Source organism: Schistocerca gregaria, chromosome 4 (genome assembly GCF_023897955.1).
Source record: "Schistocerca gregaria isolate iqSchGreg1 chromosome 4, iqSchGreg1.2, whole genome shotgun sequence".
NCBI lineage: Eukaryota > Metazoa > Arthropoda > Insecta > Orthoptera > Acrididae > Schistocerca > Schistocerca gregaria.
This window is the reverse complement of record NC_064923.1, coordinates 455,660,289-455,684,751: the sequence shown is the minus strand read 5'-3', so window position 1 is coordinate 455,684,751 and position 24,463 is coordinate 455,660,289. Positions and strand designations below refer to the sequence as shown.

Genomic DNA, 24,463 nt, shown 5'->3' with positions numbered 1-24,463 from the left:
GCTAATCTAAATAATAGTAAAGGGGATAAAACCAGAGCTTTACAAAATGCAATGCAGCTGAAGCAATAGGCTGGCCTGGTGACTGACCGATTGAATGTGCTGGGAAATCAACAGGATGGTGAGGCTCATCAACACAGCTGAATTGGCTCAACGGCTTGCGATCAGTTGCGCAGTACAGCAACCCAGCCAAGTTAGTTTGTGCTCAATACGGGGTACCAAGAGAAACATGGGATGGTCTGAAACCTGAACTGTACATTACTCTACACAGTTGTAGGGAAGCAGCGTATTATTGCTGATGTTATAAGCACTGAGGCTTCATACTGTACTTTGTCTCTAAAGGAAGTTGCTCTTGGTGTTCACCTTGCTTCCTGTCTTGAGTCAATGCTGTTCAGTGTTGGAGATCTGTTCAAGGTTACTCCAAAATATTTCAATTAGAAGATAGGTTGTAGGACCTACTGACTCCCAGATATATTCAGTGTTCTATATGCTTCACAGGTTTGCAGCTGATAGGTGCACACTGGGTCCTTGTATAAGTTAAGCTTCAAGATGTTCTTACTGTACTAACTTGACACCCCATCTAGAATGATTTTAGTTCCTCTTTGAAGTTCCAGCCTTGTGCAGCTATGACTGTATCATTTGCATAAAGAAACTGACCTACATTCAATTAGTTCACTCATCCACTTGTCTTCTGTAGATCCCATCAAAGAGAACCTTCAAGATATGGACGGCAACTCATAAGGAACTTGTTCTGTGGGCTGTATAAACAATAAATTATCACTATTTGTGCTTTTGATAGCTGAATGATACCCAGTAAATTAGATGTAAAATTGCTACATTGAAAAAAGCTGCTGCTTCTTCAGTTATATCATTCTGTTAATAAGCTGTTCATTTGCTTAGACATTATGTAACTCTAGAGTGAGTATAAGAGAAAAGGCAATCATTCTGGCTGTATCTGTGGAGAAAAATAAAAATTATGAAACAAATCATTTATTGCATTACTGAACATGGCTCACAAGTGTGCAACGGGGGAAATATTGGAATGTCTCATTTAAAGGAAAACTAAATTGAATAAGAATAAAATACTAAAAGAAAGGCTACTAACATGAAAGCAAAGGAAGCACAGGACCAATGAACTCTTTAATGGTGGTTTTAATTATTATTTTGGCTTTGAAATTATTATTTAATTTTACATTATTCTGGGTTTGGCTAATTGAATCTTCATTTAAATCAAGAAAAATTACATACTTGAAAAATCATGTAAAAATATTTTTAAATATTGAAATTTAATTACCACAATCATGGTCCATATTTTTTAGCTAGGCTCCTCTACTGGGATTGTCTGTTGGCGAATATAATTTTGAGATGTATTCACGCCTAAAAGGTATTGGACTACATTTTGTGAAAAGTGAAATTTTTAATGCAGGTTCCATTCTGAAAGCAAACCAAACATTGCGCTGGTTGGTGCTGTTAATATGCGATCATTCACTAACAGACATCGCCACACAAAGTAAGCCACATTTAATTATCAAATTTATGAAAAAAGCTGAGGGAGAAAAGGTATGATTAGTCATAATAACAAACCCAATGAAATTAAATATTTATTATTATGCAAAAGAGCACAAATAACAAAATCTCTTAATAACATTGAGCAAGCATTAATTTTTTGACCTTACCAGACAATGGCTGACCAGGAAGAGAGAGAACAAAAGGTTGTGAGTTCTACTTTACTTAAAACTACATTAATAATACAATTATAGTGACATTAATTTCATTATAATCACAGTGTCTATTAAGCAGCGATAAAATCGTCTCAGTGCTGCTGCGTGAAAACACAGTCACAAAATCTGCAAACACTTGGGGAACATTACGACTTAAGTATGAAGAAATCAAGAAGACAGGAATGCAGACCATACAAATGGACACAGCACAGCAGAACATAAAGTTGTACTATATTTTGGCACATCCCTAAGACCCTATTATAGATGTATGAAGGAGATATAGTAGGAAGAATAAGGCAACAGCCTGATATTAACAGAGTCATGAGGCATATTTGACGCAGAAATATTACAGATACTATCTGTTTGTAATTACAGTGTCTGTAAAGACTAAATTTCTGCATTAACTTGCCCTTTCTGGTTACTATTTATTTTTACATTGGTTTCATTTAATTGCTCATCCATGATTCTTCAGTTCTAAAATCAAGACACATCTTCAGTGTAGTGCAAGTTTGAAACATTTGCTAAACAGGCTTATGTAATGCATTTAACCTTTGTATTATCTATTTGTCAAGAAAATATAATTAGTTTCAAATAATTGCAGAGATGGTTGACAAGAGGCACAGCCCACAAGTTCCTGCAAAAATACGAAGACATCGTAGAAATCGCCGCAGGCATCGAGCACATAGAAGCAGAATTCCATTTCCAAGAGCAACTGCACAGGGGTAAGCAAATGAAGCCAAAAGTAGAACATTCTTTGTGTGAAGGGCATAAAGTCACAGATAATCAACAGAAATACACAGTAGTAGTCAAGCAGCTCCTTGTAATAAAAAAAAAAAAGTAGTAATTCACATATATAGACACAACTAGTGTGACAAAGGTGGGACTGGTAGTTGGCCATAACCTTACAGTAGGAACTATACTGGCATTTGCCTGAAGTAATTTAGGCAAACCACAGCAAACCTACATCAGGATGCCCGGCTGAAGACTGGAGCCTCCTCCCACCCAAATACAAGACCACTCTGTTTAAAACAGTACTATCTCAGTGAGTTTACCCCTGGTGTACAATAATTACAAACAAGTTACTAATGTTAGTGGCTAATGATACACTTCATTCATTTCAAACACACACACACACACACACACACACATTGTTTAATAGCATCACACACTATTAGTTGATGGCAGAACCATTTTATGCACTGCAACTTCCCATTTGCTAGCGTGAAAACTGAGTCATGTCCATCTATAACAAGTGAGATGTTGGGCTCAGAAAGAGGATAAGGTGTTGGTATTATACATTTCTTATATTCGGTAATAAGCTGTCCCAGGAAAAAAAAAAAGGAGGAGGAGGAGAAAAATCGTAGTGTGAAACTGTTTTGTACAATGATATGTATTTCTTCCACCTACTGGGCATAGTTTTTTGTGTGAGGAATCTGTGATAGACCATAGTTAAAGAGAGGCAAATGCAGCTGCGGATTGGGTATAGAATCTGATAGGGATTCCACTGGGCCCTGGAGCTTTGTTCAATTTTAATGAATTGAGCTGTTTCTCGACACCACTGGTACTAATATCTAATTCACTCAGCTTTTCAGTGCTATGAGAATGAAACTGGGACAATACTTCTGTGTTTTCCTTTGTAAAGGAACCTTTGAAAACAGAGTTAAGCATTCCTGCATTTGCTTTGGTACCCTCAATTTCAGTTCCTGTCTCATCCATGAGCAACTGGATACTAACTGTGGTGCCACTAACAGCCTTTACATGTGACAAGAATTTCTTTGGTTTTAGGAAAAATCATCTGACAGTATTCTGCTACAATAGTCATTGTAGGTGTCACATATTGCTCTCTTGACAGCCAGAACATGTTTCATTCAGCATCTACCTATCTGTAGCCACATGCTCTGTTTTATACCTATTAACATATGTTTCTCTAGAACTTTCTCTACAGTGTCTATATACCTTGGAGGATCTCTCCCATTATGAACTATACTACTGGGTACATATCTGTCTGGTACATTGTCAATTATTCTTTTAAACTGAGCCATAGTTTCTCTACATGCTTGTCTCCTGAGCTAAAAGTTCCAAGTTTCTCTGTCTAGTTTTATGAGCATATAAATCTTCCTGCTTGTTTTAATTCCACTTGTGTTTTTGTATTCACAGTTGCTATAACTGCCTCTTGGTCTCTGATACCAGTTTCAGTGTGGACTCCCTCAAAGAGATCAGGTCTGTTTGTTGCCATTAGGCCTAATATATTTCCATTGTGAGTGGGGATATGAACTATCTGTTTTAGACAGCTTCAGAGAAGGCATTTAGTAATGTTTCACAGGACATCTTGTCATGACCACTAACAAAACTATAATTATCCCAATTGATTGGGATAATTAAAGTTTCCTCCAAGGATTGCAATATCATTAGCAAACTTAGGTACAAATACTCTCAGGTATTTTTCTAAAGTTTTCGGTTACATTACGAGAAGAATCTGGTAGTCAGTAGAAACACTCTATTATAATTTTTTGCTCATCCTTGATATGGAGCCTTGCCGAAACAAACTCAGTTTCTGTGTTGGTGAATTTGAGTTTCTCATCTACTGTCCACTTCAGGCATTAATCAGCTTTCTGTGCTTAATATTATGTGATCCCCAGTGCTTTTTAGGAACACTTCAAACTGCAGCATTTTGTTGTGAATGCATCAGTAGTTAATCACTGGGACACTGATACTCTCTATCTGTGGGAGGTATTTCTTTGGGGTTCTCACAGCTATCATCACGTGGATTGGATGGAGCATCACCTAATCTAAAAGAAACCCTTGTGTGCACCATTCACACAGCCTGTTACTTAAGTAGCTATCTCTGATGTATAGTGCACAACTGACCTATTTATGGAGACCCTGCAAATCTCAGACCTATGGCACAAGTCTAAGAAGTCACAGCCTAGCTTGTTGTAGAACACTTGGGAGTCTCTGGTTCAAGGTTTCCTCTTGACTGAGAATCAGGGAGCAATGGTCTGTTCTGGGGCATTGCTGCAGATTGTGAGTTTTGTTGAAACTCCACAAGCAAGGCTGATATTATTCTTGGTATTATCAGATCATATTGTGCCACTCTCTGAATGATGACAAGTCCTGTATGAAACCTTACGTTGAAGGTGTAAATGTAGAGTTACGTTGAAGGTGTAAATGGAGAGGTTCACGAGTCACTCGACAGATTGAAGTGATCATCTTGAGTGTGAGTGATGCATTGCCCCTCACACAGTTGCACCATCAAATGCTTGGTCTAAATCTTAATGTTTCTGGTAAGAGGTTACTTGCACAACTAGTTTCCAGAAGCATTCATTGTAACCTTAACAGTAACTGCCCACTCCTTGTGATTTCTGACATTTTCTGAAAGACAGAAGTGTAGAATAATTACAGACACAGTTACAAAAATAAATGAAAAAACAGTACAGAAGTTAAAAATCAAAATATATTTGGACTTTTCCATCAAAACATAAAAAGCTTTTTCAATAAGAAAAGTGAGCTTTTCACCTCAATACAAGACAGTGAAAAATCTAAATGTATTTCTTTGGATGTGCTATGCATAACAGAACATCATCTGGACATCACAGCCATTGAATAGATGCACCTGTATGGACACAACTTCGTATCACATCACTGTAGCTGTAAGATGAGAAAAGGGGGAGTGTCCACATGCACAAAAAGTGGAAGAAAGTCCTGGATAATAGACCTCAGTGAATATTACATTATACACCTATTTAAGTGCTATACTTCAGTAATAGACTTGGAAACATACAAGGTAGCAATTCTGAAAATCTGTAGCTGTGGTTGCCATTTTTTTTTTTTTTTTTTTTTTTTTTTTCTTTCTTTCTTTCTAGAAGCTATACTGACATTGCAAGTCAGCAGCTCGAGCTACATATGTACTGATCTTGTTATTGATTGGCAAGATACATGAAGTAACATGTTGCGAGCCCCTAATAGGCCACTTATAGTAAGGGCACAATAAGTTGGCTGCCAGCCCTGAAGTACTGATCGTTTAAAGTCAATACAATTCGGAACACTTTGTGTCAACTGTTCTGTTTCAAATCGCTCCCATCCTCAATGACTGCAAAGTTGTGGCACTGTAATTACTTGACAAAATGAAGTTTTGTTATGTGTATGAGAGTACGATTAATTAATTAATTAATGCCAGTAATTGTACTCGCATTTAAATGCATTATGTGATACGAGACAATAACAAATGTCAACTGAATATTTTGAATGCCATTTTTCTTCTACTCATTGCATTGTATTAAAATAGCCTTAATTTAATTTCATATGCCGTGCTACAAATTTGTGCAGCAGCTGACGATGCCACGTTTACATGTCCATGTTAACTCAGTGTCAAAATTTATACCATAGCAGCGGATTAGTACAAGTTAAGTTGCCATGACTACCACCAGGTTATCATTCAGACAGAAGGTGTACACTGGCAACACACAGTATCCCGTTGCATAGCATGCTGTACAACCTGACAGCCGTGACCTCCTTTCCTGTTTCACCCCACATGTCATCTGGATTCTACAACCAGACACTAGCTTCTCAGAATTCCAAACATGGGAACTGGCATTAAACATGTCTTTGATTCTTGCTATCCACGTGGTCCTAATTTATGTTAATTTCTTCTCGGTAACTATTCCTTTCTTGGCCCCCTTTTAGTTTTGTATATCATTTATTTTCTGTCCTATATTTCTCTGCTCCTCTCCTCTACCATCTTTCTGCTCTTATTAACTCTTGCACAGTGCTCTGATCTCTGATCTCTGTCTTGCTTACTACCCCATCTTCCAGCTCTAAGCTCTCAGGTTTTAAATCTCATCTGGTGCTGTCTCTCATCCCATCCAGTAAGTCTCCACTGACCTGCAGTTCTTTGCAGCTTTTCCAAGCTCTCCTCGTTTCCTTAACCTTGCCATTCCTCTTTCTTGATCCTTCTTCCTTCCCCTTCAATCCTTCTGCCAGAAGAAGGGGCCACTGGCTCTGAAAGTTTGGGAATTCCTTAACCTTTATATGTGTGTGTCCCCATGTCACCACTTGACAAGTAGATTTTTTACCTGTTCAGTTACAGTATATACATATAAATATACATACATACTTATAAAATTAATGGATGTTTATGTATGTGTTGGTGTATAAGCTCCACATCGCCTGCTACACCCATGGATCAATTAGAACCAAACTTGGTACACGTAACAGTTATTGTCTGGAAAGAAATACTGCGGGGATAAGAGGATGAGGAGGAGATGGGTAGACAGAAGGGGGAGTGGGGGTGAGGAGAAGATAGACAGAGAGGGGGGGAGGATGTGGAGGAAGCAGGTAGAAGAGGGACAGAGTGTGATGAAGCAGGTGGAAGTTGCGAGTGAGAAATAGAAGGAAGAAGGTAGATTAGGAAGGGAGATTTTTTTTTCCTGAAACCTTAACTAGTGTCTGCCATTATGGATTTAGCTGACTTGGAATACTTTCAAAAAATAGGAAGTCCAATTTGTGCTGTTCAGACCATCATCCAGGTCATGAGAATGAGGACTGCAGTGTGCAAATATTCTTACAGACATGTTTTGAGGCCAAAAATCATGCCATACTGCTGAATAACACAGATAAATGTAACATCTTCTCTGAAGTCGTATGAGGTAAAATATTACATTTTTGAATTCATACATATGTGTTTGTAATGTATGTGGTTCATGCATATGTAGGTGAAGCCACAGGTAGAAAGCTAGTATTATTATAAAATGTGGCTGAGATCCACAGTTCCCAGAGCTGCTTGATTTGGGCCACAGGTTGCAGTTTGACAGCCACTGATCTATAGGCTGCCAACAGGAAATATTTTAAAATTCATTAAGCAATTAGAGGGATACTAATAACACTTAGTAGAAATAGCTGGGATGTGATTGTATACAGAGATTTCAACATATATTTTATCTTGGATAGTTTTGAATGAATAATTTTGGCCTAGAATTAATGATGTCAAACATTTGGTTGACCCCACAGTAACATTCACAACAAGACTAGAAGGGCATAATACAACAGTGTCTACACTGAATAAAATCATCTTGGTTTTCAAGCTGCATCACTTCGAATAAAATTCTCAAGCTTTCCATGGCCATTCCTGCCATTGTCATCAGGTGTAAATGGTTGACAAATGAGCCAAGACTCTCAAGTTTTCAAACAGTATTTTGTGTCCATTTTCAAAGCAGTGCTCAGCTATGGCCGACTTGTCGAGCTCCCTTTGTTCAATATGTCGTTTGTGCTCAGTACAACAGTCTTCAACTGTGTGAATTGTCTGACCTGTATAGATGCTGCTGCATTCACATGGGACACAATATACACTGGGCATAGCTCTTCATGAGCAGTATTATAGAACCAGTCACACTTGTTATTTGTAAGCAATCTCTTGGTTGCACTTACCTAGTATTATACCAATAAACCAAGGTCTACCACCTGCTTTACCCTTGATTGAGCCTATATGATAATTACGTTTCATATCCCTACGAAGTGTTATACCTAGCCACGTATTTGTATAAGCTGACCGATTCCAGTAGTGACTCATTGATATTGTAGTCACAGAATACTACTGTTTTTCATTTTGTGAAGGGCAAAATTTTACGTTTATGAACATAAAAACAAGTTACCAGTCTTTAGGTACAGAAAAATATTGTCTTGGTGGCACAAGTTATGTTTATTTAATCTTCACATGTGACACTTTTCACCTGATCTAGGCACTGTCAGACAATCTGGGGAAGTTACAAATTGACATAAGTATAAATTGCTATTAAAGATAATAATAAATACAAATTAAAAATAACAGAAGAAAGACATAAATCAATTGGAGTATAGAGCATAGGGCCATATTTGTGTTTCAGGGGGTGGTGAGAGGTATAAATTTCAATTCCTAAAATATTGCACCATTGTTACCGAATAAAAACTTTTGTGACCATGGTGTTAAATGTGATTGAAAGTCCCATAGAAACGAGAGGTAACAGACAGACAGTCAAAGTCGATACTTCATTACATCACCGATAAAATTCTTCCTACTTATATGCAAGGCCTCAAATGTGATTAAAACTGCCAAAGAATTGCAAGGAAGCAGCCAGATAGCCACTGTAAATGCTTCTTTATATCACATAGAAGCAACACAAAAAAAGGTAATGACAGAAGGAAAAAGGAAGTTACTAAGGTGTACACTGGGTACCTAACTTAAACAAATATGGAAAATCAGTGACCAGAAAAACTCACAGGTGCAAAATACTCCCATATAATGGCTAGGCCAAAAGGTGCAAAATAGTCCCATATAATGGCTAGGCCAAATACACCTTTTTGGCAAATGAATGGACACTAATAATAACAGAAAACCAACTGAAAAGTTTTTACTAAAATATGAAGCAATGAAGTAATAAGTGACTTAAACTGGAAAACTGACTGTATTGATGATAACTTACTCATAAAGAATTCATCCCATGGACACAAATATGTTCTGTTTATAAAACTTTGAGTACCCGATGTCATGCCAGCAACTAGACTGCCAAGCAAGTGTCAAGGCCCCATGGAGCTTCAGTGAGGAAAGGCTCACTAGGTGGTGTGCCAAACTGTAACTAGCTGATTTCTAAAGCTTAAATAAAATATTCAGTAAGTAATATAGGTGGCAAGCAAAATTTAAAGGGATGAGTCAGCGTAGAATCCTGTTTGCTGAACATGTTACTATCTCAAAAGCATGCATTCAGCCAGTAACAGTTGACATGTTAAACAAAGGCTTAAAGTATCAATTAACACCACATTTAGATAATACGGCGGCTACTGCTTTCCCCACTGATGTAATATTGGCCTTAGATAAAGCCTCGATTGGAAAAGAAATTTTAATTTGTATTTATTATTGTCTTTAATAGCAATTTATCCTTATGTCAATTTGTAACTTCCCCAGATTATCTGACAATGCCTAGATCAGGTGAAATGTGTCACATGTGAAGATTAAATAAATCTATCCTGTCCAATTTCATTTGGTACCCATATGATCATACATTGGACAATAAGCTTAGATGTGCTACCAAGTCGAATGCTTTTAGGAAATCAAGAAATACTGCATCTGCCTGACTGCCCAGATCCAAAGCTTTAGTGTGTTATATCGGAGGAAGTGTGAGTTGGGTTTTAGATGTTTGATGTTTTTGGAATTCTTGCTGGTTGACAGTGAGGAGGTCATTCTTTTCAAGATATCTCATTATGTTTGAGTTCAGAATAAGTTCTAAGATTGTAGAACAAACCAGTGTCAAGAACATTGGATGGTAGTTTTGTGGCTCACTTCTATTACCCTTCTTGTAGACAGGTGTGATCTGTGCTTTCTTTCCCAAGAACCGGGCAAAGGGATCTACTATAGGTTATAGTTAGAAGAGATTAACTCAGCCATAAATTCACCATATACTCTCACAGAGATTCCATTGGATACTGGAGGTTTGTTCAATTTTAACGATTTCAGCTGCAGTTTTCAGAGATGAAGAGGCTTGCACAGGATAGATTAGTGGGGAAGTTGCATCAAACCAGTCTTTGGACTAAAGACCACAACAACAAGAGGTACAAGAAGTGGAGATCAGTGGGCGTACACCGAATGTCTCCATCTCCATGTGAAATTTCTGGGTCTTGAGGTAAACAGGGATGGAACGAGCGCATGGATAATTTAATCAAAAAGCTCAATTATGCAGTCTTTGCATTCAGAAATGTCCCACACTGCAGACAAGATTGCTAGAATACCTTCACTCAATAATGCCCTGTGGCATAATCCTCAGGGACATTACAGACAGCTAAGATGAAAAAAAGAGTTTATTCTACAGAAGTGTGTGCTATAAGAATATTTGATAATGCCGATAAGCAAACACCTTGCAGAAGCTTCTGCAAAGTCCTGGGGATTCTTGCAACTACATGCTAATACTTACACTCCCCAACTTTATTTGTAGTGAATAACAAGAATGAATTTAGGATGACTCAGCAGTTCACAATCACAGTACTAGAAGCGGAAATATTTCCATGTACATGGTGATTAAAAACAAGTTTGTAGACTGATATGGGGCATTCAGCATACAACAAGGATCAGTAATCACATAGGAACCAGGGGTCATAAATGCCACGAGAGGGTGCTACAATCGCAAGAGGGCATAGCTATACAAACACTGGTGGAGCGCACAGAGAGCATTGCCATTCATGCTGTGGAAGTATCGGTAGTAATGTGGCTACCTACAGGTACTGTAATATTGCTGAGATGCATTTGACTCATGACGTGGGCACTGCAATGGACGAGGAGCCATGCGTTTGTATTATACAAAGTATTCTGTTGAAAAAGGTGCCATGCCACATGTTATTCACCACTCTGCTTCACCAATTATGTGAAACCGGCTTGTTCCGTGTGCACAAGTTGGATGATGGTCAACAAACAACGTGGACAGTTGTGGCAGAAAAAAGCATTCTCAAAAGGGTGCAGCATATGCCATCAACAAGTACACGAGGTGTATCTCATGCTGCTGATATCCTTCAGCCCTCTGTCTGGCACATTGTACATGACAAAGGATTGTGTGTGTTTCATTTCCAACATATCCAGGCATTGCAACTGGGAGACTGCAACAAGTGCATGGGATTTGTGTGGTGGTTTCTGCTGGAATCCACTGCAGACCGAAGCTTCATAACGAGTGTCCTCTTCACTGATAGGGTTGCATTCTCACTTGAGGGTGTGGTGAACATTCACAACCTACACACGTGGGCACATATGAACCCACATGCTACACATATGCTTGCCTCAAAACACAAATTTACCCTTAACGTGTGGGCTGCCATCATCAAACATGGTTTAATTGGGCCATACATTCTTCCAACCAACTTTATGATCACACGTATCTCATATTCCTGTGAGAGGTTTTGCAAGATGTGGTGAATGATGATCCCATGCCTATACATCACCACTTGTCTGAGCCCTCGCACCTTTCAGGACAGATGTGTAAGGGAACATCTGGTGGCAACTTTTCCCGGCCCCTGGATTTGTCGCGGTGGGCCAGTCACGTGGCCGCCATGATTGCCTGATATGTCCCCAATTGGTTTTTACCTGTGGGGTATCCGAAGGGCCTTGTGTATGAAACATCTGTTACATCATCGGAAGATCTAGTGGGCAGGATTGTTGCAGCAGCAGGATCTCCTGGAGATACACCAGCAGTGCCTTTGAGAAGGTGTGCTGTTCAATGCAGCGTCAATATCAGGCATTTATCGATGCATCTGGACAAAATTTGAGCATCTCCAGTAGTGACTGTCCATTTGTAACATGTGACTAAATAACTGCAGTGCCATTTACTAGCCCCGCAGGGCCTTTGTGAGTCCCAGTTCTCAAGAGATTACTAATCCTTGTTGTATGCCAGATGTGGCATGTGAGTTTGTATATATATTAATCACTCTGTAAGTTGTGCATCCATTTCTATGATTCAGATTGGAGTTTTAAATTCTGGAACGAAAGTCTGTAACAGGGTTCCAGTGGATATCAGCCAGGAAATTGAAAATCTCCAAATAGTTAAATACTAAATAAAAGAATACCTAACCAGCCACTTCTACAAACTATCTGAATATTTGGGTGTAGAAATGTAAATTCTGCCTCACTCAAATATTTGTGTGAGATAGATCCTGATTTTACTAGTGTTAGTGGCCTGTGTGGAGATGAAATGCTTTGTTTCAATTATTAAATAATAGCAGCAGCTGAGTAGTGTAGGATGAGGAGCAGTACATTTATGTAGAAATAATTACCATAATAATCAGTTTGACTGGTTAACACAAGTCATAACACACTTAACAGAAGCAACCAGCTGTGGTTATTTCTGCCTTTAAGTTTATAACTTAACTTGTTCCACATCCATGGGGGTTCTCCTTTGTGATGCAATGTATGAAACATGATATGTGAAGAATGAATGACTGAATTTCAGCTGTTTATATTTGCGTTCATTTCAGGTTGACTGCTGATCCGTGCAGGCCCAACCCCTGTCAGGGAGGGGGCACTTGCTTGCAGGGTCCTCCTTACGCACCAGTTATCTGCCTGTGCCCACCTCACAGACAAGGTAAAATTATGAAGCTGTAAGAATATATAGAGGTTCCACAAAAGTAATTAGACTATAATAAGAGGACAGAGATGTGCAGTATGATGCTGGAAAGTTCTGGGTAGAATACAAATAACGGAAGGAGTAATCAATCAATCAATCTCTTTATTCATCCGTTAACAATATAGATTGTATGGATGTAGTCAATTACAATATAGTTTCTGATATTTTATGTGTTGCAAAAACTTGCATAATAAATCCAAATATTTTACATCACTTTATATAAATAATCTTACTTTCCCCTATTAGACAATTACAATATAATTTCTGTTATTTAATGTGTTACAAAAATTTGCATAATAAATACAAGTATTTTACTTCACTTTATATAAATAATGTTACTTTCCCATATTTAGATATTCTTCAATGATGTAAAAACTGTTTCTTATTAAAAATTGTTTAAGATCTACTTTGAATTTATGACATTCTTTAATTTTCTTTATTGCAGCAGGCAATGCATTAAAAAGTATTTTGGGCTGGTAGTTGACACTTTTTTGGTATAGTGCTCCTTTGTGGGCCTCTCTGTGAAAATCATCTCTATTTCTTGTTTCGTGTTTATGAATCTGATTATTTACTGTTGAAAATTCCTGGTGAGTTTTCAGAAAGCAGACACATTCATATATGTATAAGCTAGGAAGAGTCATTATTTTAAATTCTTTAAATATTTCCCTGCATGACATTCTACGGGGAACCCCTTTCATTATTCTAATAGCCCTTTTTTGAAGTTTGAAAGCTTGTTTTGCCATACCTGTATTTCCCCAGAAGATCACACCATATCTAAGCAAACTGTTCATATAAGCATAATAGGCACACAGCAATGATTCAGTGTTGCAACAGTCCCGAAGCATTCTAAGCACATAGCAGCATTTACTTAGTTTTTTACTCAAAGCTTCTAGATGCTTTTCCCATCTCAAGTGCTCATCCACCCATATACCTAGGAATTTTTTATGTGGAGCTTGTGCAATAACATAGCTCCCTAGCTCAGCTTTTACTGTTCTTCTAGTTTTACTTTTAATATTACTGAAATTCATCAATGCTGTTTTATCCTTATTTATGATCAACGCATTATCACTAAACCATTTTCCTGTCTCATTTATTGTCCTTGAGACACTCTGTTGTAGATTATCCTCGGTGGATCCTTTTATGAAAATGCTAGTGTCATCAGCGAACATCACCGTTTCTGCCACTGTCAGATGCTTTGGCAAATCATTTATAAACACCAAGAACAACAGAGGGCCTAACACGGAACCTTAGGGCACTCCATAGCTAGTTTTTTTTAAGTCAGAAAGATACTCTTTGCCTTCATGGTATATTTGTACTTTCTGTTGTCTATCCGAGAGATAAGACTTGAACCATTTGAAGGCAAGTCCCCGGACCCCATAAAATTCTAGTTTCATAAGCAATAAATCATGGCTGATTAGATCAAACGCTTTAGATAAATCTAAGAATATCCCGCAGCTTAACTCATTCTTGTCCAAGGCATTTAGGACCATTTTCATGAATTGGAAGACTGCCGTTTCTGTGGACCTGTTCTTTCTAAACCCATTTTGAGCATTAGTCAGTATTATATTTTTATTCAGAAAGTCAGCTAGCCTTTCATACATTACTCTTTCTATTACTTTAGAGAAACCTGACAATAATGACACTGGCCTATAATTATTTATGTCAGCTGTACTATCCTTTTTGTGTAGTGGCTTTATTATGGAGAGTTTTAGTTTTGATGGGAACACCCCTGTCCTGAAAGAAGTATTAATAATGTCAGCTAGGTTAGTATCTATACTGGTAGAACTGTGTTTGATTACCTTGTCTGGAATTCCGTCAATACCACAAGACATTTTATTTTTTAGTTTATTAATAGCATTTCTAACTTCACATTCTGTTACTGGGTACAGAAACATCATCTTTTCACAAGTTGGTACTTTTATGTTTTTGTTGTTTGAATTGCATAGACCTTTAATTAGGTTCGGTGCTATGTTCACATAATGTTCATTGAATATATTGGCTATCTGTAGAGCATCTTCTATCACTTTCCCCTCACTTTTAATTTTGAAGTTATGGGTCTTGGTTTTACGTTTTCCTATGCTATTGTTTATAACCTTCCAAATAGATTTTGATTTATTGCTTCCCTTGTTAATGTATGAATCATTGCTTAGCCTTTTTGCTGCCTGTAAAACTTTCCTATAGACCCTTCTATATTTCCTATAGTATGGTTTAATTGTTGTATTTATTCTAGCATGTTTGCTTAGGTTTCTAAGGGTGATTGCTGACTTTTTAATCCCTTGTGTTACCCATGTTTTTGTCTTCTCACTAACTTTAATTCTTTTTAACTGGAATGCCACATCGTAGCAATATTTATAATCAGTAAAAAAACTGTCATACTTTTTGTCTACATCATCAGTTTGTTCTACGCCCCACTGCACCCTTTTTAGCATACTATTAAAAACCCTTATGTTGTTTGCATTAATAAGTCTTCTTTGTACATATTTTTCAGTGATCGTGCATTTCTTAGTGTTCTCATTCCTTATCATCATTTTTAAAGCCATATGGTCAGAAAAGCCTGTATCTATTACTTCAATATTGTACTCACAGCTTTGTTTGTTGGTAAATATCTGATCAAGTGTTGTTCCAGACCCCTCCCCATATCTGGTAATTTCCCACACAGTAGGTTGCATGTTGTATGAGTTAAACAGATGTAGTAATTGTGCCTTGTTCTTATTACTTTTGTTAAAATTAATGTTAAAGTCACCAAGAACTATTGTGCATTTTGACCTGCCTCTCAATTCATTTAAAAGATCATCTATATAATATAAGAATTGGTTAAAGTCACCTGATGGAGACCTATAGATGCAAGCAATGATAGTTTGACAGTCTGTAAGTTCACAAATACAACATTCAAAATCTTTTTCTGCACACTTCACCTTGCTAGGTTTTATCTCTTTAGATTTAACATTGCTTCTAACATAGATGCATACACCTCCACATTTATAATTTTCCCTGCAAAAGCGACTTATTAAGTTAAAGTCTGGTATACTTGCTGCACAAATCTGTGTGTCCCGAAGCCAGTGCTCATTGATACACAGCACAGAAACCTCCTTAACATTACAATTTAAAATTACTTCCAGCTCACTCATTTTGTTGCATAGTCCTTGTACATTCTGATACAGCAGGGTCCAGCTACCTAGATTTGGTGCACAGCTCACCGTAGTGTCCCCTTCAGGCTGCCTGGTAGAAAAAAATCCTTCAAGTGTGAGGGTCTTGTCACTCTTCTTCTGATTGGCAGTCTACTAATTGTGTCTATTGGACTGGATGCTGTTGTTGACGGTGCTGGTGTGTCTGCTGCAGCTGCTAAAGCTGACAGATTCTCTGCTGCTACTGGTTGTTGTTGATCTGCAGCTGATGATGATGATGCTTCTGTTGCTCGTTGTTGTGCTGCTGCTGTTTCTGGTAATGTCGGAGACCCAACTGTTACTGCTGATAATCCTGGTTCTACTGTTACACACGAATCTTGTTTTGGTGGAATTGGGATTGGAGTCCCTTGCTCTATCGACGACTCATTAATGAATTTAATTATTTCGGCACTCATAATTTTTTTCCCTCTTGTGTTCATGTGGAGACCGTGACTTGTAAAGTGCTCTCTATTCACACTTTCTATCTTTATAAACGTCGCATTCACGTAACCTCTACAGATTTTCTCATATATTGTGTTTGCTCTCACAATTTCAATGTTTACGCACGAGTTTTCCATCAGATCGTGCCTTCGTGGAACACTGACAATGTAGAAATGTACTTTAGGCATTCTCTTGATTTTCGCCATATTCTTGAGGTGCTGAATGGTTAACAGGCACATAAACATAATTGAAAATGTTGCTGATCTTTCAGTTTCCTTCTTTGCAGCTAACTCACACACAAGGAAAAAAGTAGCCAAAAACTATACTCTCAAAATTTTATAGGTTAATTGCCATCTTTAGCAACTGTAATAAAAGCCTTATTAAGACCAGATGTGTTTCACCTATTTTAAGGCATCTTCAAGCGGTCACTGTAATGATATGGCTTTTTCTCTTAAAATTTTGTTTGTTGTGATCATTAACAGTTCACATGATTTACTTATTACTATAAGCAGGTTTTATTCTTTTTATTAATCATGGTTGCAGGTATGTTTGAATACATGTGGCTTTTTTTACGATGATTGTCTTCTTGTGCTTCTCAGCTTCCATAGTTTTCTACCTGGCCAATCTTCTTCCTGAAGACCCCTTGAATTCATCGCATTTTAACATCTGGAAACCATATTCTAGGTGATCTCCCACATTTTCTTTGCTCCACTGGTATCCATTCATAGATGCTCCCCCCTGCAGGTCCGGGGGTTAGAATAGGCCTGAGTTGTGCCTGTCGTAAAATACGACTTGAAGGAATCTCTCACCTTTCGGCCTTTATGTGATGGTTCCCTGTAGGGCCTGACCTCCATTTTTCAAAATTTTCCCAAAGAGTGAGCCAATTGGGGAAGTGCACCTTACATGGTGCATCGTGTCCATCACCCGTTGAGATCATTAGCCCACTTTCTCATCGTGGGATTCCTCTGTCTCTTGAGCAAGGACACCTTCCTGAATGCAATTTCCTTCACCCACTATGCAGTGTCATTTTCTGCACCGACAAAGACCTCCACCACAGTCCTCGTCGGCGCCGAAAACGACATTGCACCTCATATCCACGGTAGCCAGTCCGTTGTGGTGGGGCCGCCATGTACTCTGTTGGTTGTAGCCCCCTGACAACACAGGGATCGCTCTGCTGATGCCTGCACCGTTAACTCCCTACATATGCCATGGAGTAGATGCCCATCTCTCTGGGGCATCGGGACTCCCAGAAATGGCCATCCTGCCATGTGGCCCTTGCTGAGGCTGGGTGGTGTTCGTGAGGAGGGCCCCCGGTTGGAGTGGGTAGCATCAGGGCAGATGACATGCCATGAAGCATAGTGCGTCATCTCTTGCTGGTGGTCTGCCGCCAGCAGTCTCTAAGCGGGCAAAGTCTAATTTCAATGCTAAAGAATATGACCCCAAATCGCTCCCCTCCCTGGCCAGGCCAAGGATGGCAGTGAAGCATATTCGCCGCAGTACCTCGGATGTAGGAGAGTTAATGGGAAATCTTTCTACATCTACATTTATACTCTGCAAGCCACCCAGCAGTGTGTGGCGGAGGGCACTTTACATGCCGCTGTCATTACCTCCCTTTCCTGTTCCATTTGTGTACGGTTTGTGGGAAGAACGACTGCAGGAAAGCCTCCGTGCGCACTCCAATCTCTCTAATTTTACATTTGTGATCTCCTCAGGAGGTATAAGTACGGAGAAGCAATATATTCGATACCATCCAGAAACTCACCCTCTCGAAACCTGGACAGCAAGCTACACCACGATGCGGGGCGCCTCTCTTGCAGAGTCTGCCACTTGAGTTTGCTAAACATATCCGTAACTCTATCACACTTACCAAATAACCCTGTGACAAAACGTGCCGCTCTTCTTTGGATCTTCTCTATCTCCTCTGTCAACCCGACCTGGTACAGATCCCACACTGATGAGCAGTACTCAAGTATAGGTCAAACAAGTGGTTTGTAAGCCTTTGTTGATAGACTACATTTTCTAAGGACTCTCCCAATGAATCTCAACCTGGCACCCGCCTTACCAACAATTAATTTTATATGATCATTCCACTTCAAGTCGTTCCGCACGCATACTCCCAGATATTTTACAGAAGTAACTGCTACCAGTGTTTGTTCTGCTATCATATAATCATACAATAAAGGATCCTTCTTTCTATGTATTCGCAATGCATTACACTTCTCTATGTTAAGGATCAGTTTCCACTCCTTGCACCAAGTACCAATCCGCTGCAGATCTTCTTGCATTTCACTGCAATTTTCTAATGCTGCAACTTCTCTGTATACTACAGCATCATCCGCGAAAAGCCGCATGGAACTTTTGACACTACATACTAAGTCATTTATATATATTGTGAAAAGCAATGGTCCCATAACACTCCACTGTGGTACTCCAGAGGTTACTTTAACGTCTGTAGACGTCTCTCCATTGAGAACAACATGCTGTGTTCTGTTTGCTAAAAACTCTTCAAACCGGCCACACAGCTGGTCTGATATTCTGTATGCTCTTACTTTGTTTATTAGGCGACAGTGCGGAACTGTATCGAATGCCTTCCGGAAGTCAAGCAAAATGGTATCTACCTGGGAGCCTGTATCTAATATTTTCTGGGTCTCATGAACAAATAAAGCGAGTTGGGTCTCACATGATCACTGTTTCTGGAATCCATGTTGATTCCTACTGAGTAGATTCTGGGTTTCCAGAAAAGACATGATACATGAGCAAAAAACACGTTCTAAAATTCTACAACAGATCGATTTCAGAGATATAGGCCTATAGTTTTGCACATCTGCTCGACGACCCTCCTTGAAAACTGGGACTACCTGTGCTCTTTTCCAATCATTTGGACCTTCCATTCCTCTAGAGACTTGTGGTACACCGCTGTTAGAAGGGGGCCAACTTCTTTCGCGTACTCTGTGTAGAATGGAATTGGTATCCCGTCAGGTCCAGTGGACTTTCCTCTGTTAAGTGATTTCAGTTGTTTTTCTATTCCTTGGACACTTATTTTGATGTCAGCCATTTTTTTGTTCGTGCGAGGATTTAGAGAAGGAACTGCAGTGCAGTCTTCCTCTGTGAAACAGCTTTGCAAAAAGGTGTTTAGTATTTCAGCTTTACGCGTGTCATCCTCTGTTTCAATGCCATCATCATCCCAGAGTGTCTGGATATGCTGTTTCAATCCACTTACTGATTTAACGTAAGACCAGAACTTCCTAGGATTTTCATGTCCATGAAGCCTCAGTTTTTTGTAGAGCATTTGGAGGACAAGTTTAGGAAGGTGGTGTGCTTCTCCAAAATGCACTCTGGGTCAGTCTTGATAAAAAGAGCATCCCCAGTCATGGGAATTACTCGCTTGTGACAAGTTGGGGGGATGTTTCTGTTACCATCACACCTCCCTCCCCCCAACACCCCCCCCCCCTCCCCCCAACACCCCCCCCCCCCCTCCCCCATGAGAGCTTAAATATGATCCAGAGTATTATATTCCACAGGGACCTTCTTTTGCAGTCTGATGACAAGCTGCGCACCAATTTTGAGCAGCAAGATGTTCATTTCGTCCGGCGCCATCCGGGTCCGAGGGATAATCAGGTTTCCAGTGGTGTCTTCGTCTTGGACTTCGATGGTGGCACATTGCCTGAGAAGGTCAGGGTGATGGTCTATCGCTGTGATGTCAAGCCATACATCCCTCCCTGCGGTGCTTTAAGTGCTGGAAGTTCGGCTGTATGTCTTCTCACTGTACTTCCAGCGTCACATGTCAAGATTGTGGACGTCCATTACATCCCAATACTCCATGTGCGCAGAGACCGTCATTTACCTTGCTCATCAAGTTGCAGGATTTTACAGAAAGAGAGGAAAATCATGGAATATAAGACACTTGACCAACTGGCCTACACTGAGGCTAAGAGGAAATTTGAGTGCCTACATCCTGTGGCTATGACGACCTCTTACGCCGCCACTATGAGGACAGTTGTCACCCCATCAGTTTCTCACATTCGTGTTGCCTCTTGGAACCAGAAGACTACATCAGCTGCTTTGATTGTGGGGGGCTCTTCCCTACCTGCTGCCCCCTCCCCCCCCCCCAACCCCCCAACCATCAGTGATATCAGTCCCCACTTCTGAGCTGGAGAAGCATAAGGCTTCAGCTCCTCTCGCTAGGAAGGACTCCCTTGGGTCTCTCCCTTTCCGGGTTTCTGCTAGTGGGAAAGACGACACCTCCTAGTAGCTGAAGAGCCCAAAAGCAGCTGGTCGTAGGGCTTCATGTTCATCCTCAGTCCTGGAGACTGAATCAGTGAAGTCCTCCCAGCCAGGGAAACCCAAGGAGCAGTGAGAGAAGCCCAAAAGGTCCCCAAGACCAAGGGAATTGTGGTGGCACCCACACCACTGCTACTTACAAGCTCTGTATCTGCAGATGAGGTGGAGATTCTGGCATCCACTGAGGACCTAGTTCTTGCCAGATTCTCAGACACAATGGATATAGACTGCTCAGGCAAAAAGTCAGTGGCAGCAGCTGACCCCAAAGCGTAAACTGCCTCATTCCCAGTCTCACGATGACATCATCCTCCAGCAGAATTGTGGCGGTTTTTTCCACCACTTTGCTGAGCTACGGCAACTGTTAAGCTTTACACCCTCTTTCTGCATTATCCTCCAGGAAACCTGGTTCCCGGCCATGTGGATTCCTGCCCTCCGCCCCTATAAGGGATACTTCAGGAACCGTAGTGACTATAAAAGAGTGTCAGCTGGAGTGTCCATTTAGGTCCTCAGTCTGTGGTGAAACTGTACCCCTTCAAACCACTCTTGAAACTGTGGCTGTCAGAATAAGGACGATGCAGGAAATAACTGTCTGCAATGTATATCTTCCTCCAAATGGTGCAGTATCCTTGAATGTATTAACTGCACTGACTGATTGACTCCCTAAACCTTTCCTACTTTTTGGAGATTTTAACACCCATAACCCCTTGTAGGGTGTCACAGTGCTTACTGGACAAGGTAAAGATGTCGAAACTTTACTGTCTCAGTTCAACCTTTGCCTCTTAAATATTGGGGCTGCCACACATTTCAGTGGGGCTCATGGTAGCTACTCAGTGATTGATAAATCAATTTGCAGCCCAGGACTTCCCCCATCTATCCACTGGAGAGCAAATGACAACCTGTGTGGTAGTGTCCACTTCCCCATCTTCCTGTCACTGCCCCGGCGTCAGGCCCATGGACACCTGTCCAGATGGGCCTTAAACAAGGTGGACTGGGAAACTTTCACCTCTGCTGTCACCATTGAATCTACCCCACATGGTTACAAAAAGCAATTAAGGAGCTTTGGCGAGCTCTACAGCATCATCAGCAGCACCCTTCCCTGGAGCACTTCATAGCCTTTAAACGGCTCTGTGCCCACATTTGCCAACTTATCAAACAACCATTGGGTGCCATATGTCACCTTCCCAAGTCTGGCCAAAGATCAAATGTATTTTAGGGTACCAGTCCCCAACAGGTGTTCCCGTATTAACATAAATGGCGTGTTCTCTATGGACACAAACGCGATTGCCGAGCACTTTGTTGAGCACTATACTCGAGCCTCTCCATTGGAGAATTACCCACTAGCCTTTCGCACTCTCAAATTGCTGGAAAGGAAAGTGCTCTCATTTACTACATGCCACAGTGAATCCTATAACTCCCCATTTACAGAGTGAGAGCTCCTCAGTGCTCTTGCACATTGCCCTGACACAGCTCCTGGGCCAGATCATATCCACAGTCATATGATTAAACCTCTCTCATCCAACTACAAGCGACACCTCCTCGCCATCTTCAATCAGATCTGGTGCGATGGCATCTTTCCACTGCAATGGTGGGAAATCACCATCAATCCAGTGCTCAAACCCAGTAAAAACCTGCTTGATGTGAAAAGCTATTGGCCCCACCAACTTTCTTTGTAAGCTGCCGGAACATATGGTGTGTCAGCGGGGGTCCTGGCATCACATGGCCCACTGGCTCCATGTCAGGGTGGCTTCCGCCAGGGTCACTCTACCACTGATAATCTTGTGTCCCTCAAGTCTGCCATCCGAACAGCCTTTGCCAGACACCAACACCTGGTCGCCGCCATTTTTGATTTACGAAAAGCATATGACACCACCTGGCAACATCATATCCTTGGCACATTATACGAGTGGGGTCTCTGAGGCCCACTCCCAATTTTTATCCAAAATTTTCTGTTGCTTCGTACTTTCTGCATCCAAGTTAGTGTCTCCCATAGTTCCCCCCATATCCAGGGGAATGGGGTCCCGCAGGGCTCTGTATTGAGTCTCTCTCTTTTTAGTGGTCATAAATGGCCTAGCAGCAACTGTAGGGCCGTCCATCTCACCCGCTCAATATGCAGACAACTTCTGCATTTCGTACTGTTCCAACAGTACTCGTGTTGCTGAGCGGGAACCATCCACAAGGCGCAGTCATGGGCTCTAGCCCACGGTTTCCAGTTTTTGGCCACAGAGTCATGTGTTATTAATTTCTGTTGGCATCATGCTGTTCATCCAGAACCAGAATTTTACCTTAATGACGATCTACTCACTTTAGTGGAAACATATCTATTGTTAGAACTGGTTTTCGATGCCTGATTGACTTGGCTTCCTCACCTTCGTCAGCTTAAGCGGAAGTGCTGGCAGCACCTCAATGCCCTCCGCTGCCCGAGCAACACCAACTAAGATGCAGATCACTCTACACTGCTGCAGCTCTACAGAGTCCTTGTTCAATCCCGCCTTGACTATGGGAGTGTGGTTTATGGTTCGGTGGTGCCCTCAGCGTTGCGTTTACTCGACCCAGTGTACTACATGGTGTTCGCCTAGTGACAGGAGCTTTTAGGACGAGTCCGGTGACCAGCGTCCTTGTGGAGGCCAGAGTCCCTCCATTGCAGGTTAGGCATGCACAACTGCTGGCCACTTACGTTGCACACATTCATAGTTCTGCTGCGCATCCAAATCACTGTCTCCTTTTCCCACCCATGGCGGTTTATCTCCCACATCGGCGGCCCAGGTCAGGACTTCCAATTGCAGTTCGTGTCCGATCTCTTGTTTCCGAACTGGAGTCCTTGCCTTTACCACCTATACTTGAGGTCGATTCATGTTCACCTCCATGGTGTACACCTAGGCCGTGGCTTCGCCTGGACCTTTCACATGACCCTAAGGACTTGGTAACACCGCGGCTCTCCACTGCCACTTCCTCTCGATTCGTGACGTGTACCGAGGCCACAAAGTGGTTTACACCGACGGCTCAATCCGTCAGCTTCGTGTATGTCCATGGAGGACATATTGACCAGCATTACTTGCCCGATGGCTGCAGTGTTTTTATGGCCAAGTTGGTGGCTATATCTTGTGCTCTTGAGCACATCCATTCATGCCCTGGGGAGTTGTTTCTTCTGTGTACTGACTCCTTGAGCAGCCTACAAGCTATCAACCAGTGCTACCCTCTTCATCCTGTGGTAGCGACCATCCAGGAGTTCGTCTATGCCCTGGAATGGTCCAGTCGTTCAGTGGTGTTTGTCTGGACCCCAGGTCACATCGGAATACCAGGCAACGAACTTGGTGTCAGTCCTCCATGCGGGCCGGCTCTGCATTGGCCACACTTGGGTGACACACACGACTGCCCTGCAATGGACTCTTCAGTTACTGGACTCGTTGCCATTAATTTTAGCTGACAACACCTCATCGGCTAACAGAGTTTTACGTTTTATACGTGATGGTGGGTTTTATCATTCTGTATAAGTTATAGTGCATGTCCTTTGTCCCTTTGTGTTCTGCTCTCTAATGCTTTAGGGTGGATGTTTTAATGTGTTGCAGAGTGACTGGCTTTTCCTTTTTATTCTCATGGTCGGCCCGCCATGGTCATCTGTTCTCTTGTTTTTACCCCTTCTACCTGTTTCTTGCTTCTCTCTGTGGTTTTCTTTTCCTGTTTTGTCCGTAGTAGTGTTGGTTGCCCTTCTGTCGTTCTTCTGGTTCTTACT

The 24,463-nt window shown here is 40.9% G+C and overlaps 1 protein-coding gene across 1 annotated transcript in view; it reads left to right on the top strand.

Annotated features, from left to right (window-relative positions):
• Positions 1 to 24,463, top strand: part of LOC126268115 (uncharacterized) — an 846,423-nt gene that overhangs the window by 797,367 nt on the left and 24,593 nt on the right. The window contains exons 11-12 of the mRNA XM_049973639.1: positions 2,320 to 2,440; positions 12,699 to 12,805. Of these exons, the coding sequence (XP_049829596.1) occupies positions 2,320 to 2,440; positions 12,699 to 12,805 (228 nt within the window). The remainder of the gene's footprint in view (positions 1 to 2,319; positions 2,441 to 12,698; positions 12,806 to 24,463) is intronic.